Raw genomic sequence first — 16,653 nt, forward strand, 5'->3', positions numbered from 1 at the left:
CCCTCGGGATCTGGGGAAACCCCATCCACCAAATTACCTCATTTCCCCTCAGGATGGCAGTCAACTGCAAACATGGCATCTGGAGGACGTGAAGTTGAATGGGGAGAGGAAAGCAAAGGCCGCAGGGCCAGAGGGAGGTGTTGCAGACACAAACTGGCTTGAACGTCCCTTAACTGCTTTGTTCAGAGGGAAGTTTCAGCTGTCACGAGAACATGGCCAGGGGATGACAATGACTACCTACTCTAAGATGGGAAACCAGCTGCCACTCAGGCTGCTCAGGGCCAGATGTGTGTGGAGGGGGACCAAAGAGAGGCTGCGACTAGCTACCTTCACCCTTTAGCTGGAGAATGGAGTGCCGAGAGGAGGGAACTTAGCTGAGCAGCCGTGGACAGCCCTCCCTGGTTGCGGCTCCTGCGGAGGGAGCCCAGGCGTGTGCAGGGAGCGCAGAGGCAGGCGGGGGCTTTGCCGCTGCCTCCAGCTCCTTCCGTACCAGAGGTCTCTGCGCAGCGATTGAGGTGGACGCTGGATCAGGTGGGGAGCTGGAGAGATGGCGTGGAAGTTCTCTCTCATTCCCCCCGCCTAGAATCCAATTCTCATTCTCTCCCTTTTTGGTACTACTTTTATGAGCCCCGCTGTTCCTCTGAGTGGGTCCCTAGGCTGGTCCAGGCTTCTCCTGCCCTGCCTGGTGTGTGTGTCGGTGGAAGAGACAGGAACCTGCTGCCTTTTGAGACGTCGTCCCCAGAAGCCAGCCTTCTCTCTGATCCCCCAGGGCTGGGTGCGCTCTTACAACACCAGAAAGTATATTTTCCCTTTTAAAGATCAAGGCATGAGATGCTGATTAAAGGTCACATTGGGGGAGGACTGGAAGAAGAAAGGGAGAGGCTGGAGAGGGCGGAAGGGAGGGAGAGAGAGAGAAAGAGAGGGAGGAATTAGAGAAGGGAGAGAAAGTACGAATGAAGGAAAGAAATGATAAGTTGTAGAGAGGATAAATAGAAGGGACAGAGAAGGAAAGCGAGAAAGGAAGGGAAAGGTGGGGGATAGGGAATGAACAAAGGTAGGGAATGGACAGTATGTGACGATAAGGAAGAGAAAGCAAGGGGGAGCTGGGAAGGGGTACCCCATGTCATTTTTGGTATCAGCCCTAATAAGCTTTGCTATGTCGTTAGCAGGGACCTGATGCCACAGGGAAAGGAGGGAGGCGGGCCCCTGGCTGGGCTCTGCTGGCAGGTGGCCGCCCCTAGGTGGGGCCCGCCCAGCCGAGCCCTCCGGGTATAAGTCTGAGGAGGCCCAGCCTGCTCCGCACCTGTCAGGGCAGCTCCCACGAGCACAGGTGCAGCAGGTGGTGAGGCCAGCCCAGCCCCAGCATGAGCTCCTATGACCTCTCTGCGCCCTCTCCACCTCGCTGCAGCCCCCAGTTTCCCACCATCGGCCAGGAGCCCCCTGAGATGAACCTTTACTATGAGAACTTCTTCCATCCTCAGAGTGTGCCCAGCCCTCAACGGCCCCCCTCCTTCGAGGGTGGTGGAGAGTACGGGGCAGCCCCCAACCCATATCTCTGGCTCAACGGGCCAGCTATGACCCCACCGCCTTACCTACCTGGCACCAATGCCAGCCCTTTCCTGCCCCAGGCCTATGGCATGCAGAGGCAGCTGCTGCCCAGCGACCTGGGCTGGCTACCCATACCCTCACAGGAGGAGCTGATGAAGCTGGTACGGCCTCCATACTCGTACTCGGCTCTGATCGCTATGGCCATCCACGGGGCACCTGACCAGCGCCTCACGCTTAGCCAGATCTACCAGTATGTGGCCGACAACTTCCCTTTCTATAACAAGAGCAAGGCCGGTTGGCAGAACTCCATCCGCCACAACCTGTCCCTCAACGACTGCTTCAAGAAGGTACCACGAGACGAGGATGACCCAGGTAAGGGGGGCAGTGTCTTCAGTGTGGGAGGCTACCCCAGGACAGCCGTTTTCATTTCTGCTCCAATCTCCAGTCTAGAAAGTTCTAACTGTGGCTACCACTGTCACCTTGCCCCACGACTGGGGGCTGCTAGGAGACAGGGCTGAAGGGAGCTCTGTAGTGAAGGAAAATGTGAACCCAGAGGGAAGACGGAGGATGCTGTGGGTTCCTGTCAGTGATCTTGGGCAGGTTGGCACTCTAAACGCCAGTTTCTTCATCTGGAGTATAGGCAGGTTATGGGTGTTCACTCTGCAGACTTGTAGTTGGAGGTAGTGTGATACTGTAGATTTAATTAGAAAAATATATATATATTTAATGGTCTAGAGTTATAAGGCCCATGCCTACCTCAGTACCCAGCACGTAAGAAGTGTGGCAAGTGCGACCAGAACAAACCAAGCCTGCAGGCAGGAGGACCTGGCGTTGGTTGAACACCCCTGATGGCCCCATGGCATGGCTCTGCTTGCCGTCCCCTCCTCATAGAACCTCCTCTAACCCCAGCAGCACCTGTTCAGGGAAGCTCTTACTGAGCCCATTGTATAAGTGAGGAAAAAGCATTTAGACGTGAAGCTGCCTGCCTGACTAAGGTGACACAGAGTGAAAGGACGGTGATGGAGACTGACTTTGAAAACACATGTCACACAAGACTAGGGACTTTCCTCTTTAATGTCCAAACCATAGCCCTACAGGAAGAAGCGAATTGATATATGGTATGCCTCAGGGGTACCCTACCTCTGCCTCCTTTCAAAGTAACTCTGGCCAAGTCTATTTATCCTTCAGAAGGTGACAAGTGTCCCATCCAAGGGCTGCCCCTGCCCTCCAGATGACATAGTAGGGAGAGGTCAGGCCTTTCTCTGATAGTCTAGTGTCTCTCTTTTCCCATACTGAGCCTGGGGCTGGGGGAAGCAGGTCCACCAGGCCTGTTCTTCAGTCTAGAAAAACTGGGGTTCACTCAAAGTCTAATTAGGAGTAAAGCTGGACCCAGGTCTACCCTAAGACTCCATGCACACGACTGAGAGGCTGGAATGATTTCCTGACTTTTCCTGAAACTTAATGAGGGAATTATCTACTACTGTCCCCTCTCCCATCCTGCTCTCCAGCATTTTGCTCTTGAAGGGAACTACCGTATAAAGTTCTTTATGCCTTATTCCCATTTTATGACCAGTCCCCAAGACTCCTGTGGGGTGGGTACTTGGCAATGGGCGTGTGTGGTTGGGTGGATATCTGGGAAGCCTGGGCTTTGTTCTTTTTCTCAGCTTATGACAATGAGGACAAAGCCATATTTTGTCCATCTTTCATTGTACTTAGCTTCTTCCACTTTTGTTTTAGGCAAAGGGAATTACTGGACTCTGGACCCCAACTGTGAGAAGATGTTTGACAATGGAAATTTCCGCAGGAAGAGGAAGAGAAAATCAGATTCTTCCTCCAGCGCAGGGTCCTTGGCACCAGAGAAGACAGAGAACAGTCTCCTGACCAACAGCCCCAAGACCGCCGAGCCTCAGGATATCTCGGACAGTGCCTCACCAGGTACAACCAGCTCCCCAGAGAAACGGTCCTCCCCTGCTCCCTCAGGCACCCCGTGCCTCAACAGCTTCCTGTCTACCATGACAGCCTATGTGAGTGGAACAAGCCCCCTGGGCCGCTCTATGGCCACACCAGGACTGAGCCCGGAGCCCACTGACAAGATGGGGCAGAACTCACTGAGTTTCAACTCCTACACCCCCCTCACCAACCTCAGCAGCCACGGGGCTGGGAGCGAATGGGCCAACCCAATGCCCACCAACGCTCTGGGATATGGAGGCTCTGTTGTCAACCAGTTTGGTCCACACTTCTACAACAGCCTCAACACCAACAGTGTCCTCTACCCCAGGGAGGGCACCGAGGTCTAGGTATGAAGCAGTTCCCAGGCCTCCTGGACATGCCTGAGGAGGGAAGTAACTGAGGTTCTCCAGGCCAGCCCCCCACAGTGCCCCAGTATCTGAGACATTGAAGTTGACCAGACATCATGCAGAAGGCTCAGAAGATTCCATGCTTTCTAGAGTACCGGTGAAGCCTTCTGCTTATCACACTGGCATCTGCAAACAGACTTAACCAGCTGTGCGATGGAAGGACTGGTACCTGGCCAGCAGTGAGAAGGTGGCCCCCGCGGAGCCCTTACTCTGGGCTGGGTGCTGTCAGACACGGGCTCTTTCAGGCAGGGCCACGCTGACTACACACATTCACCCTGTGAGGTTGGTATGAACCTCTCCGTTTGACAACTGAGGAAACTAAGGCTCAAGGAAATTGATTAAACTTTTCTAGGGTCATAAACTAGGAAGTGACGGGGATAGTTGTCAAATCTTGGTCTGGTAATTCCCAAAGACTAGAACAGGGGAAGCAGGCATGGAGGATTTGGTTGACAAGCTAAGGAAGGTGGGGGTGAGGAGCCGATTATGGTAAATAGGTCAGCATTCCCCCCACTGCCTTCTGTTCTCCCGTCAAAGTTCAGTACCAGCCTGAGCATGACTCACCGTAGCCTGTCCATACTCTCCTTGCCCCCCCTTTACTGGCTGACACTCCTTGGTCTACCACTCAAGGAGGGACACCAGTGGCAGGATGCCCAGCCCAAGTGCCCCTGGAGGACAGTACGTCTAGCTGGCATGATGCAAGACATCTCTTTCCCAGCTCCTCAGAGACGTTAAGCAGAGCCAAGGGTCAGTGAGAAGAGTTGTCTGTGCCCGCCAAAACCTCCATCCCAGTCCTGCCTACCTGTGAACTCTTGTAAAGCTCAGTTTCCTGTGTGTGCATCACGGCCCAGTGAGCGGAAGGGAGCTTGGGCTTCCAAGAGAAACAAGGCCAAATACTCAGTGAAAGCACATTGCTTTTTACAGCCCTGGAGAGGTGGATAGGTGTCTGAGGAAACAGTGGCCTCAGGGGCTGGGTCCTCCGCCCGCCCTCACAGCACCCAGAACTTGTATGTTTTTTTTTTTTTGTTTTTTTTTTGTGCAAACTTTGTACGTCTGTGATGTCTTAACAGAGCACACCCTGGGAAGTATTGTTTTGTTTTCTTATTTTTAATTAAAAGAAAGCTCTTCAGAAGCTTGTGGTTCTTAGAAGTTTTGCCTGGTTGATTTAACATGGTCAAGTGCAGTGCAGCCTGGGGCTAGGGGTGTTTTGGGACAGAAGACAGAGAAAGAGTGCATCAAGATTTCCCTTTCCTGACCCAGCTGTGGAGTCAGACGAAAGCCCCCAGTGTAAAGACAGGAGTCTGGAGGGTGGTTGGTGCCTGGAAGGAACCTATCTATTTCATACACACAATATGGAAGGGACATATTCCAATCTTTGCAGCTCATGCACACTTCTTGATTGTTCAAATATTTGTGTGTGTGTGTGTGTGTGTGTGTGTGTGTGTGTGTGTCTGCGCATGCACACACCAGGACCTCTTGCTACTGCAAATGGACCCCAGATTCATGTGCCCACTTTTATTTATTTATTTATTTATTTTTGCATCTGTCTTTACATAAGTACTGGGAACTTGAACCTAGGCTGGCAAGCTTTACAAAAAGTGCCTTCAACCACTGAGCAACCTCCCTAGCCCAAACTTCTTCTTTAAAAAAAAAATTAATTAATTAATTGAGAAAGACTCTGGGTGCACTAGGGTTACTACAAATGAACTCTAAACACATGTGCCATTGTGTGTGTCTGGCTTTACATGGGTACAGGAGAATCAAATCCAGGCCAGCAGGCTGTGCCAACAAACACATTTAACTGCTGAGCCCTGGCCCTCATCCAAACTCTGTGTGCGTGAGTATGATTATTCAGTCTCACAATAGCCCTGTGAGGTAGGTGGCACTGGTTTTGTTGGTCATGAGAAAACAGGGTCAGAATGGCAGAGTGATGTCCCTGAGGTGCACCTCTGCCCCACACCCAGGACTCTGATTTCTGTGCTTCATCGCACTGTGGGGGAGTCTCAGATGTGGCCACTGCAAAAGTCCCAGCAAGTCTATGGGCAGCCACTTGGCCAAGTGCTGTGCAGTGCATAGGAGGGTGCACTAATGATTCCCCAGGGTCTCTGGCCCGGTGTATGCTGGTGGGTGGGTGCATTGAAATTGGGGGTCTTTTGCTTTGGAGATTCTCCCCTTCTTGGCTGAGTACTGAGAGGGCTCAAGCCAAGGGTAGCTGGAAGGGCTCTGTGTCCTTGGAGCCTCAGAGGGGAGGCGACGGCCAACAGTAATGATGATGTCACTGATAAGAACATCCAACCCAGGTTCACCTGGTGCCAGGCACTGTCTAGGGCTCGACTTGCTTTATTGCATTTTGTTCATAAATAACCCAATGCAATCTATCTCCTGATTGCCATTTTATAGGTGAGAACACCAAGACCTGCCTAGGCTCTGCAGCTGTGTGGGCCACAAAGCCAGGACTCTCCTAGCTACCCAGATGCATTGAGGGGCACCCTTCTCCCCTGCCACTAGTGATGGAAAGTCATGGAGTTAGTGCAAAAGGAGGTAATCATAAAAATCAAGAAGTAGGGCACCCTAGGGGGCCCTTGATTCTTCCCACAGTGAACGTCCTTCCCACAGAGAAGGCAATGATGGCTGGAGGAAAGATCACTGTGACAGACCAGCAACATCACAGAAAACTCAACACAGGCTGCCCCTTGTTGCCCGGGAAGGAACCCTGAAGCTTGAAGGACAGGAGACTCTCGAAATGGGGTCGTGGGGTTACAGGCAGAGTTAGCATGCAGATTCCTGACACCCAGCCAGGATGCTTCTGACTCCCCGGATTCCACTGTCACCAAATTTGCTCCACCCTCTCTGTGGCTAAATCTCACTGTATTCGCTTTACCCCACCTCTACTCTTCCCTAGGCAAGGACAGAATATGAAGGAGCCCAAAGAGACCCAGGTCACCCCAGAAGGGAGCCAACAATTTTAAACCAAGGTCTACAACCCCAAATCTATTTTGCTTTGGCCAAGAACTTAATGGGCATAAACAGTAACGGGGAAGTCTGAGACTCTGCCAGCTCTGTGCCTGTGCCAGGGAGTTCCTGGTAGCTGTGCCAGGAGCTCATAAGAACAGCAACGCTAGAAATACTCAATTGGGCACAGCAGAAGGTGGGGAGTCAGTCAAGGAGGTCTTGCTGGCCAACCTCTGGGGGTTGCTACTAGCTGGGGGGGGGGGCGGATGAAGGGATGAAGATAGGAAGGGAGAAAAGAACAGCTATCTACTGAGTAGAGCTATGCATACACTTGAATTTGTCAGCCTCCCACACTTTGGCTCTGCATTGGAGGCAAGTCTCCAGCATCAAAAAGAATTTAAGAAGAGGGCTGGAGAGATGGTTTGGTGGTTACGGTGTTTGCCTTCAATGCCTAACAACCTGAGTTCAATTCCCCAGTACCCACATAAAGCCAGATGCCCAAAGTGATGCATGTATCTGGAGTTCATTAACAGTGGCTAGAGGGCCTGGTGCACCCATTCTCTCTCTCTATTGCCTCTCTCTGTCTATCTCTCTCTCTCTCTCCAAATAAATAATTTTTAAAAACTTAACAGAAGGCGATATGGCCAGGCTGAAAAACACCACTGGTTGACACTCACCATCACACCACCCCACACTGTTCAACTGCAGTCTCTGCACGAACTCTTACTTAGAATATCTGCATTTCCACCTTTCATGGAGAGTTCAGGGTGCATGTGCTTCAAAGAACATTGTGTCATGGTGGTGGCTTAAATGGAAAATGCCTCTCCTCCCATAGGCTCATGGGCAGCTTCAAGACATATGTGCCACTTGGTGCATCTGGCTTTATGTGGGTAACGGATAATTAAACCCAGGCTGTCAGACTATGTCAGCAAGCACCTTTAATAGCTGTGCTATCTCTCCAGGCCCCAGCTTACCATTTCCAAAGACCACCTCCTCCAGTGATGGGGGCCCAGAGGACCTACCTGTGTGTTGCCATAGCTGGTTGGCCCTATGGTAACACCTGTCTCAAGCTGAGTTCTCTCTGCTATTGTGGCAGGATGGGTTTCCTTAGCATGGACATAACCACCTTTGGGCCACATTAAAAGAGAAAGGAGGCTGAAGAGGTGGCTGAGCAGTTAAGGTGTTTGTCTACAAAGCCAAAGACTCAGGTTTGATTTCCCAGGACCCATGTAAGCCAGATACATATGGTAGAGCTTGCATCTGTAGCTCATTTGCAGTGGCTGGAGGCTCTGGTACACCCATTCTCTCCCTCTCTCTCTCTCTCTCTCTCTCTCTCTCTCTCTTTCTCTGTCAGATAAATAAGTAAGAAAAGAAAAAGGAATCCATGTGAGGCCAGCAGCTTATCTATATTCTCTGGGTAGGAGAAAAAGGGTCATATTTGCTAGAAAGCCAGTGCCAAGAATGCTAGACTTCAAGCTGGTCTTGGCGTGTCTGACAGGTAAAGCAAGGAGATGTTGATCTAGGTTTGGAGAAGTAGGGGAGCACATGGAGAGAAAACCTGGATGCAGAACTGTTACCAGTGGTTTTGAGCCCCAACTGCATCATCAAGATCATTGACAATGGCCAGCATCATTATCTACATCTCAGGTTCTTATGCACAGATGGAAATGGTCATGGGGCGGGGGGAGGGTCTATGTTTCATACTCCAGGAGGAAGTTTGTTGCTAAAGGGGGCATAGCAACCAAATCAGGAGGGCCATGTCGCTCAGCCCATCACTGGAGGTCTGAACCTTGTCCTTGAGCTCTTGTCCTGCACAGAACTATGTCCCCCTCCTGCTTCTTTTCCAACACAAGGAGGAACAGAGCCTGGAGACTCTGTCTCTGATCAGCTGCCTGCTGGTTTCCTCCCCAGAGCTGTCCAGACAGTGCTGTGATTGGCCTTTGTGCCGTGCACAACTCCACACTTCCTTTGAGGTTCTATGGGGCAAAAGTCCTACATTGTGGCGGGCTTATTGTGTCCTAGTATAGCCATTAGAACCCCTAAAAGAATTTCTAGGCACACCATCCTTCTTTGCAGAAGCCACTGGGGATCCTAAGCAGACAACCAAATATGTGGGACCACTCAAGAAATCGATACATATGTAGGAAACCCTCCTCCTTTCCCTCAAGCCAGGCAGATGCTGTGACCTCAGCTCTTACTGGCTACCAGGTACACATCATGAACTAAATGCTTCCTTTAGATCAGTTAATGATCACAACCAAAGCTGGGGCTGTCATTGTTTTCATTTGGCATGCAGGCAAACCAGCAGTTGGAAAAGTAAGGTGAGTTTTCTAAGGTTACACACCATTGCAGTTATCTTGCCATTGCTGGGACAAAGCACACACTGGATGCTTCTCGTGAGAGAAAAGGACTTACTTAGGGCTTGCAGATTCACAGAGAAGCTTCATCATGGTGGAGAAAGCATGGCTGAGCAGGTAGCTAGGGCATCACATCTCCACACCACCAAGGAAGGAGACCGTCTGAGTGACCCAGCTCTCAACACCCAGTGTGGTTGGACCTCACGGTCTGCGCTCAGCAGCACACCTCCTACAGCAAGGCGCCACCAGCTGGGGACTAAGTAGGAGACTTTATCATAAACACTGAAGGACGTAAAGACATAAAGACTATGGGGAACATTTTGCAGTTCAACTACCACACACAGCTAGTAAGTATTAGAGGCAGACCTCAAATATAAGGATACCTGGCTCCAGAGCTCAGGCTCTTAATCTAAATGCAAGAGACAAATCCTTAGGGTAGTGACTAGAAGAAAGCCCTCACCCCCTTCCCTGGGTGAATGTTGTCTCCTGCTTCTCTTCCCTGACTCCTGTTCCACCAGCTCAGCAACATCACATGGAGCAATGGCTTTAGCAAGCTGTTCATCTGTACTTATTCCTGACCAACAAGGCTGGTCTCCTTACCCCAGCTTCTCTCCTGCTGCAGATGTCATCTGCCTAGGGACCCGAGCTAGCCACATCTCTGTGCTTGTCCGATCCTATGCTTATGAGCGTGACTGCACTGAGAAATGCCAATGAGATAAATCATACCTCTGAACATATCTGCCAGGGATTTCTAGAGATAATCAGATCATAAGGGCTCCAACTTAATGCAGGGCTTAATCCCTTGATGAATTTATAATATGGTGACAGGATTGGCGAGTGGGGTCTCTGGAAGAAGTAGACCCTGGATCCTTCTTGTGCACCCCCTTTCTCTGCATCCTATCCGCCATGATGGGAACTGCTCTATTTTTCCATGTCCTCCCCTGAAACTTCTGAAATCATGATCCAAAATAAATCCTTCTTCCCTTAGGTTGTTTTTTGTCAGCTATTTGGTCACAATGCTGAGTACAGTTAGTATGTGGAATGTTTGATGGTCCTGTCTCCTTAAGGTCCCCACTAACTGACCATCCTCTCAAAGCCCTGGCTCTGTCCTCATTTCTCTGATCAAGACACAGGCTGGGGCTGGAGAGATGGCTTAGCAGTTAAGACACTTGCCTGCAAAGCCAAAGGACTCAGATTCAATTCCCCGGGACCCATGTAAGCCAGATTCACAAGGTGGTGCATGTGTCTGGAGTTTGTTTGCAGGGGCTGGGGGTCCCTGGTGTGCCCATTCTCTTTCTATCTCTCTCTAAAATAAATTTTAAAAAATTAAATATATTTTCATAAGAAGACTCAGACTTAACATCAGACCAAACCATCTATAGAGCCCCTCGACCTGTCCTGTGAGTCAGTGTAAGCAGGTACCTGCTTGAATCCATGTCTTCTATACGTGCATTTTCTTAAAGTTGCTATATTTTTTAGTGTAAAAGGTGGCTATGGGAATGAAGACCAGCAAAAGCAAGCCCTCCCTGCAGATCTTGGTATATTAGAAATTAGCATAGTGATTAGCCTGGTTTTTGTGTGTGAGAGGGTGTGTGACTGCTGAAGTATGAGGCGGCCTGGGGGGGGCATTAATAAAATGTCTATTATGTTAGCTGAGTCCACATAGATATGTTAGCTTTAGGACAATGATTAAGAATTGAGGGCTGGGGTGATGGCTCAGTGGCTAAAGACACATGCTTGCAAAGCCTAATTCTATGAGTTCAATTCCCCAGTACCCACATAAAGGCAGATGCACACAGTGGAGCGTGCGTCTGGATTATGTTTGCAAGGGCAGACCTAGTGAGCCCATGCTTGCTCACTCTCTACTCACAAATAAATATTCAAAAAAATGAATTGAAATAGCACTTGACACTTGAGTGTATGTGTGTGTGTATGTAAATTTAACTTAGTTGTTTGAGGGCAAATGTCGTGCTGGCTCTCTGCACAGAAAAGGAACGGTGATTTCCAACTACCCTCTGTGCCATCACTGAGGGCACAGGAGGGAAGGCATGTGCAATAACACTGCATTAAATGTGCTCTCTTCTGCTCAGACCTGGGAGATACACATAGCATCCAGAGTGTTGGTCATTAGAAAACATGGCCAACACCATCACGAAAACAAATGATCGTAAATGTTGGCCGGGATGTGGAAAAAGAGGAACCCTTCTACACTGCTGGTGGGAATGCAATCTGGTCCGGCCATTGTGGAAAACAGTGTGGAGGTTCCTAAAACAGCTAAAGATTGATCTACCATATGACCCAGCTGTAGCACTCCTAGGCATATATCCAAAGGACTCATCTCATTTCCTTAGAAGTATGTGTTCAACCATGTTTATTGCTGCTCAATTTATAATAGCTGGGAAATGGAACCAGCCTAGATGTCCCTCAACTGATGAGTAGATAATGAAGATGTGGAACATTTATACAATGGAGTTCTACTCAGCGGTAAAGAAAAATGAAGTTATGAAATTTGCAGAAAAATGGATGGACCTGGAAAGGATTATACTAAGTGAGGTAACCCAGGCCCAGAAAGCCAAGCGCCACATGTTCTCTCTCATATGTGGATCCTAGCTACAGATGACTGGGCTTCTGCGTGACAATGAAAATACTTAGTAGCAGACGCCAGTAAGTTAAAAAGGAGACATAAAGGGAAGAGAAAGGAAGGGAGGAGGATACTTAATAGGTTGATATTGTATATATGTAATTACAATGATTGTAATGGGGAGGTAATATGATGGAGAATGGAATTTCAAATGGGAAAGTGTGGGGGTGGGGAGGGAGGGAATTACCATGGGATATATTTTATAATCATGGAAAATGTTAATAAAAATTAAAAAATAAAAAAAAGATTATATAAAAAAAACATGGCCAAGTTATTGGGGAGTGAACAATGTTGCAAATTTATTATCTTTGTTTGAAGAATTCAGTGTTTTTTTTTAGTTTAATTTCATTGTTCGTCATGAATCCTTGCACTAGTTACTGAACTTGTTGCTGTAAGACAAGAATACCTGACCAGAAGCAACCTCAGGAAGGGAAAGGGTTTAATGTGGCTTTCCGTTCCAGAGGATAAAGTCCATCATGAGAGGGAAGCATAGCATCCCGGAGCAGAAAGCAGGTGTCACACCGTCACAGGATGTGGAGACCAAGTAGAGAAAGCTAAAACAGCAAGCAGAGGGCTGAAGAGATCACTCAGCAGGCAAGGCTCTTTCCTTTCAAAGCCTAAGGACCCATGACAGGGATATCATGGCAGGAGCAGTAAGCTGGTGTCACATCATCACAGGAAGCAGAGAGGAGGTAGAGAGCACAAGAACGGCAAGTGGGGCTGGGCTATAAACCTGAAAGCTGTCCCCAGTGAAACACCTGCTCCAGCAAGGCTACACCTCTCATATGCCTACTATGGTCATTGTCTCTTCCAGGTTATCCTTTCTTCTTCCTCACGTTTCCCTTTTTCTACCTCTTCCTTCAATTCTCATTTAAGAAGCTATAGGCATGTGCCCCATTTGATGTAGAGGGAAGGACAGGCTACATATGTGCCAATATGGATGTATAGGATTATGTGACTTGGTAATAACATAGGTGTCTTGATTTGTCACTTGAAGGTCCATTTATCTGTGCTTCATCCCATGATTAAGAGATACATCACTCCAGGAAGTCATTGTTACAGTGATCATGCAATGCCTTACCTATGCATTACATTTTCTCTCTAGTTTCCTAGATTTCTATATAGGCCATGAGTTCTGCAGAAACCACAATTTGATGGCTTCCTGAGGATTCACTGTGGTCCCTGATAGAGGGGATGGGTTAGTGAATGTTGAATGAACGACTGCAGGAATAAATGAAAGAATGAAATCTGCTCACTGTTTATCTCCAGGGGACATTCCTCAGACTTCAGCACCTCTAGCTCCCAGCCCTGAAGGCTTGTCCACCACTCCTAAATCCCTCTGAGGCATTGCAGGGGAATGACAGTCACTTAAGATTAACCTTCATCAAATTCATTCTGAAATCATTTCTGGCCCTTTTCTGAGATGGTAAAGTAGCTTTTTGTCCACACACACACAAAAAAAAATAATAAGTTTAACTCCGAGTCTACTTTTCAAGAAAAAAGGCCAAAGGAGAAAAAGTAATAAAACTGTTCACAAGCTGATCCCAAGCCCCAGAGAGTGTGGGTGACTTTATGTTGAAATGGGGCCTGCTTGTTTTTATAGCCAAGTCCAAGGTTAATACTCACCATTACAATCTGCCCAGACCTTTAAAGGAAAGACAGTAAAACAAAGAAGGATATAGTCTGATCCTGACTGAGCCTTTTCCATGCTGGTGATGCTAGGCCAATGACTTCACTTCTCTGAGCCTTTAATATTCTAATAAGTGGAGATGAGTAAAGGTTCCAATGTCAGGAATTTCAAATGGATTGTTTGTGTGTGTGTGTGTGTGTGTGTGTGTGTGTGTGTGTGTGTATGTGTGTGTGTGTGTGTACACAGGCAAGCATGTGCTATGGTGTGCACGTGGAGGTCAGAGGACAACTTCAAGTGTCCATACGCACCTATCATCTTGCTTCCAGGCAAGGTCTCTCATTGCAGCTACATTGCCAGCATAGCTGACCCATGAGATTTGGGATTTTCCTGTAGCCTCTTCCCTTGTCTCTATATGCTCACTGGTATATGTGCCTTCAGATGCTTGTACTATATACATCTGGTTTTATGTAGGTTCTGGGGATCTGAACTCAGGACGTCAGGATTGCTGAAACATCTCTTCAACCCCCCCCCCCACCAATGTCACAATGTATGTGAACATCAAATAAGATAGCTAGGAAAGGCTTGGAAGTATCTTGACCAGAGGAAATACTTTTTAAATAAATTAATTAAATCAATAAATTTTTGATCTCCTACTCGGTTAACTTTGTAGTCTTTCTAAGTTTCTTTTTGGTTATAGGAAGATTGAAACTTCTCCCTTAATCTGCTCTGCTTGCCTTTTGGAGCCCATTCTCTGGGTAACTCCATGATTTAGGCAATCACACGGGTGCTCCCAGAAACCAGAGCTCTACTCTGGGCTCCTCTTCACCATTCTCTTGCTCCCCAACTTTCAAACTGCCTGAATTGTTTCAAAAGGTTTACCTGTGCCTCAATCAACCTCAAAGACCAATAAATAAATAAACAACAGCAAAAAGTTTCTGAAACGCATCGATTGTAGTTTCTGTGGGTACTATGAGGATCCTTCCTTTAATTCCCTCAGAGAAGGAAAGAGATTTTCCAGAGTCACACAGCAAGTTGACAAATGATCTAGCATAGGCATTCCAGTGTTTTTTGTTTGTTTGTTTGTCTGGTTTTTTTTTTTTTTTTTTGATTCCTTACCCAGGATTGCGTGGCTTGGGCTGGTTGCAGAATGAATGAGTTATTTGTCAAAAAGCCATCCTGATTTAGGGTGGGTCACCTTATAATTTGTAGGCGTGACAATGAGACCAAGGCTCTATGTGCTCACAAGAAACTGCACTTCATACTCTGAATTTCGATCACTGTGCAGTCCAGTGGCACTGCGGTTCTTCAAGATGCTTGGCTGCGCAGTGAGCTACTGAGCCAGTCAGCCACGAGAGCAGGATGCAAAGGCGGGGCCGTGGCAGGTAACCACCATCACTGTGAAGAACGAAGCAGGGTGCAGCATCAGCTAATTACTGGAGAAACTATCTAAATAGGGAGGTCGGAGCTGGGCAGATGGCTCAGTGGTTAAAGATGATAGCTTGCAAAGCCTGCTGGCCATGGTTCAATTCCCCAGCGCCCACATAAAGCCAGATGCACAAAGTGGCACATGCATTTGGGATTCATTTGTAGCAGCAAGAGGCACTAGGGCACTCATTCTCTCTCCCTCCTTCCCTTCTTTCCTCTCTATCTCTCAAATAAATAAGAGTAAAAATGAAAAGATGAGAGGTCCAAGAAAGCTGGCTGGCGAGGTGACGGGCATTCCCGCAGTTGCTGGGAACAGTTAAGTGCAAAGTTTAAGAGCAGAAAAGAGCTTGATCTATGTGCAAAGCCACCATGGACTAGTACGATCCAGAGGATGAAGGAACAGAAGCTTCCAAGACCTCCCAGGCCTTGGCAAGGAACTTATTTGATGACATCTCCTGGGGATACTGGCTGAGGTGAGAATTTGTGTGGCAGGAGGGCTGGGAAGCAATAAGCTTTGGACTCTGAAGGACAATCAAGGGGCTCAGCATCCTGAGCCCAGGATTCCTGCAGGGTCTGTCAATTAACAGCGCAGCCAGCAATGCTTTGGACTGTGCTTGTTTTTCCCCAAAATACAGATGGTGAGAGCCTGCTTTCCAGTAAGATGATAATGACACCTGGTCTGGTTTCCGTAAATCCTTATTTATGCAAAATTGCCCCTCTATCTCAGCCCTCCCTCCCCCAACCCACCAAGCTTCCTCTGATTGGTTTTACCCAAGTCTTGGGCTTGGGATGAGTAGGACAAAGCAGGAAGCAAGGTCCCTGAGTGTCAGGATGGACAAACTGCAGCCCTCCCTCACCCATTCACTTGGGAGAATCCCCACACCCTCATGGGAGCATCACACCTACCTCAGAACCATGTGGGTGCCTGTGGCTGGTTCATATGGTAATTCAAGATAATTCATCACAGCTTTTGAAAACACTTTGCTCAGGACCAATTAATACATCTGTTTGTTTGTTTTCTGTCTTCCAAACTAGCCTGTAGACTCCATAAGAACAAAGCATTGTCTATTTGTTTCAGCCATGTCAGGATAGAACTCAAGGCTGGCACCTAATAGGCACTCAGCAAATAGTACATTTGACCCTTTATAGCCACTGGTTCCACATCTTTAGATTCAACTACCTAAAAGTAAAGGCTGTTGGTGGAGGGGCTGGAAAGATTTCTCAGTGGTTAAAGCACTTGCTTGCAAAGTCTAATGATACAGGCTGAAGAACCCAGATGCACAAAATGCTTTTGGAGTTCATTTGCAGCAGCTTTGAGCCTTGGTGTGCCCATTCTGTCTCTGTCTCTCTCTCTCTCTCTCCCTCTCCCTCCCTCCTTGGAACTAAATAAACAAAATACATATATAAAATGAATATTGGTGGAAAATTGCATTAGTACTGAACATGTACAGACTTTTTCCATATAATGATTTCTTAAGCAGTGCTATATAACAGCTATTATATATACACACATATATATGTATGTATATACAATTTTTATTATATTAGATACATTTACATTTGATAACTTAAGTATAGAAGGTATATATAGATCATATTTAGGTACTGTACCATTTTACATAAATAACTTGGGCTTCCTAAATTTAGTTTCTGTGACAGAACCTGAAATCATTCTCCCACAAATACCAAATGATGACTATATATGTTTATTAATAATCTGCAGATAGGATATTATATGTGGTTTCA

At 47.8% G+C, this 16,653-nt stretch overlaps 1 protein-coding gene across 1 annotated transcript; it reads left to right on the forward strand.

The window, feature by feature from the left end:
- Positions 1-1,315: 1,315 nt before the first annotated feature.
- Positions 1,316-4,905, forward strand: Foxi1 (forkhead box I1). Its single transcript, XM_004664986.2, has 2 exons — positions 1,316-1,920; positions 3,286-4,905. The coding sequence occupies exons 1-2, from the start codon at positions 1,365-1,367 to the stop codon at positions 3,843-3,845; spliced, it is 1,116 nt and encodes a 371-aa protein (XP_004665043.1). The 5' UTR covers positions 1,316-1,364; the 3' UTR covers positions 3,846-4,905.
- Positions 4,906-16,653: the final 11,748 nt, after the last annotated feature.

Source organism: Jaculus jaculus, chromosome 6, assembly GCF_020740685.1.
Source record: "Jaculus jaculus isolate mJacJac1 chromosome 6, mJacJac1.mat.Y.cur, whole genome shotgun sequence".
In the NCBI taxonomy this organism is placed as follows: Eukaryota; Metazoa; Chordata; class Mammalia; order Rodentia; family Dipodidae; genus Jaculus; species Jaculus jaculus.

Excerpts from the sequence above, each read along its gene's own strand:
- Foxi1 (XM_004664986.2), top strand. The coding sequence starts at position 1,365 with ATGAGCTCCTATGACCTCTCTGCGCCCTCTCCACCTCGCTGCAGCCCC. Across the intron at positions 1,921-3,285 it reads ACGAGACGAGGATGACCCAG|GCAAAGGGAATTACTGGACT; the intron begins GTAAGGGGGGCA and ends CTTTTGTTTTAG.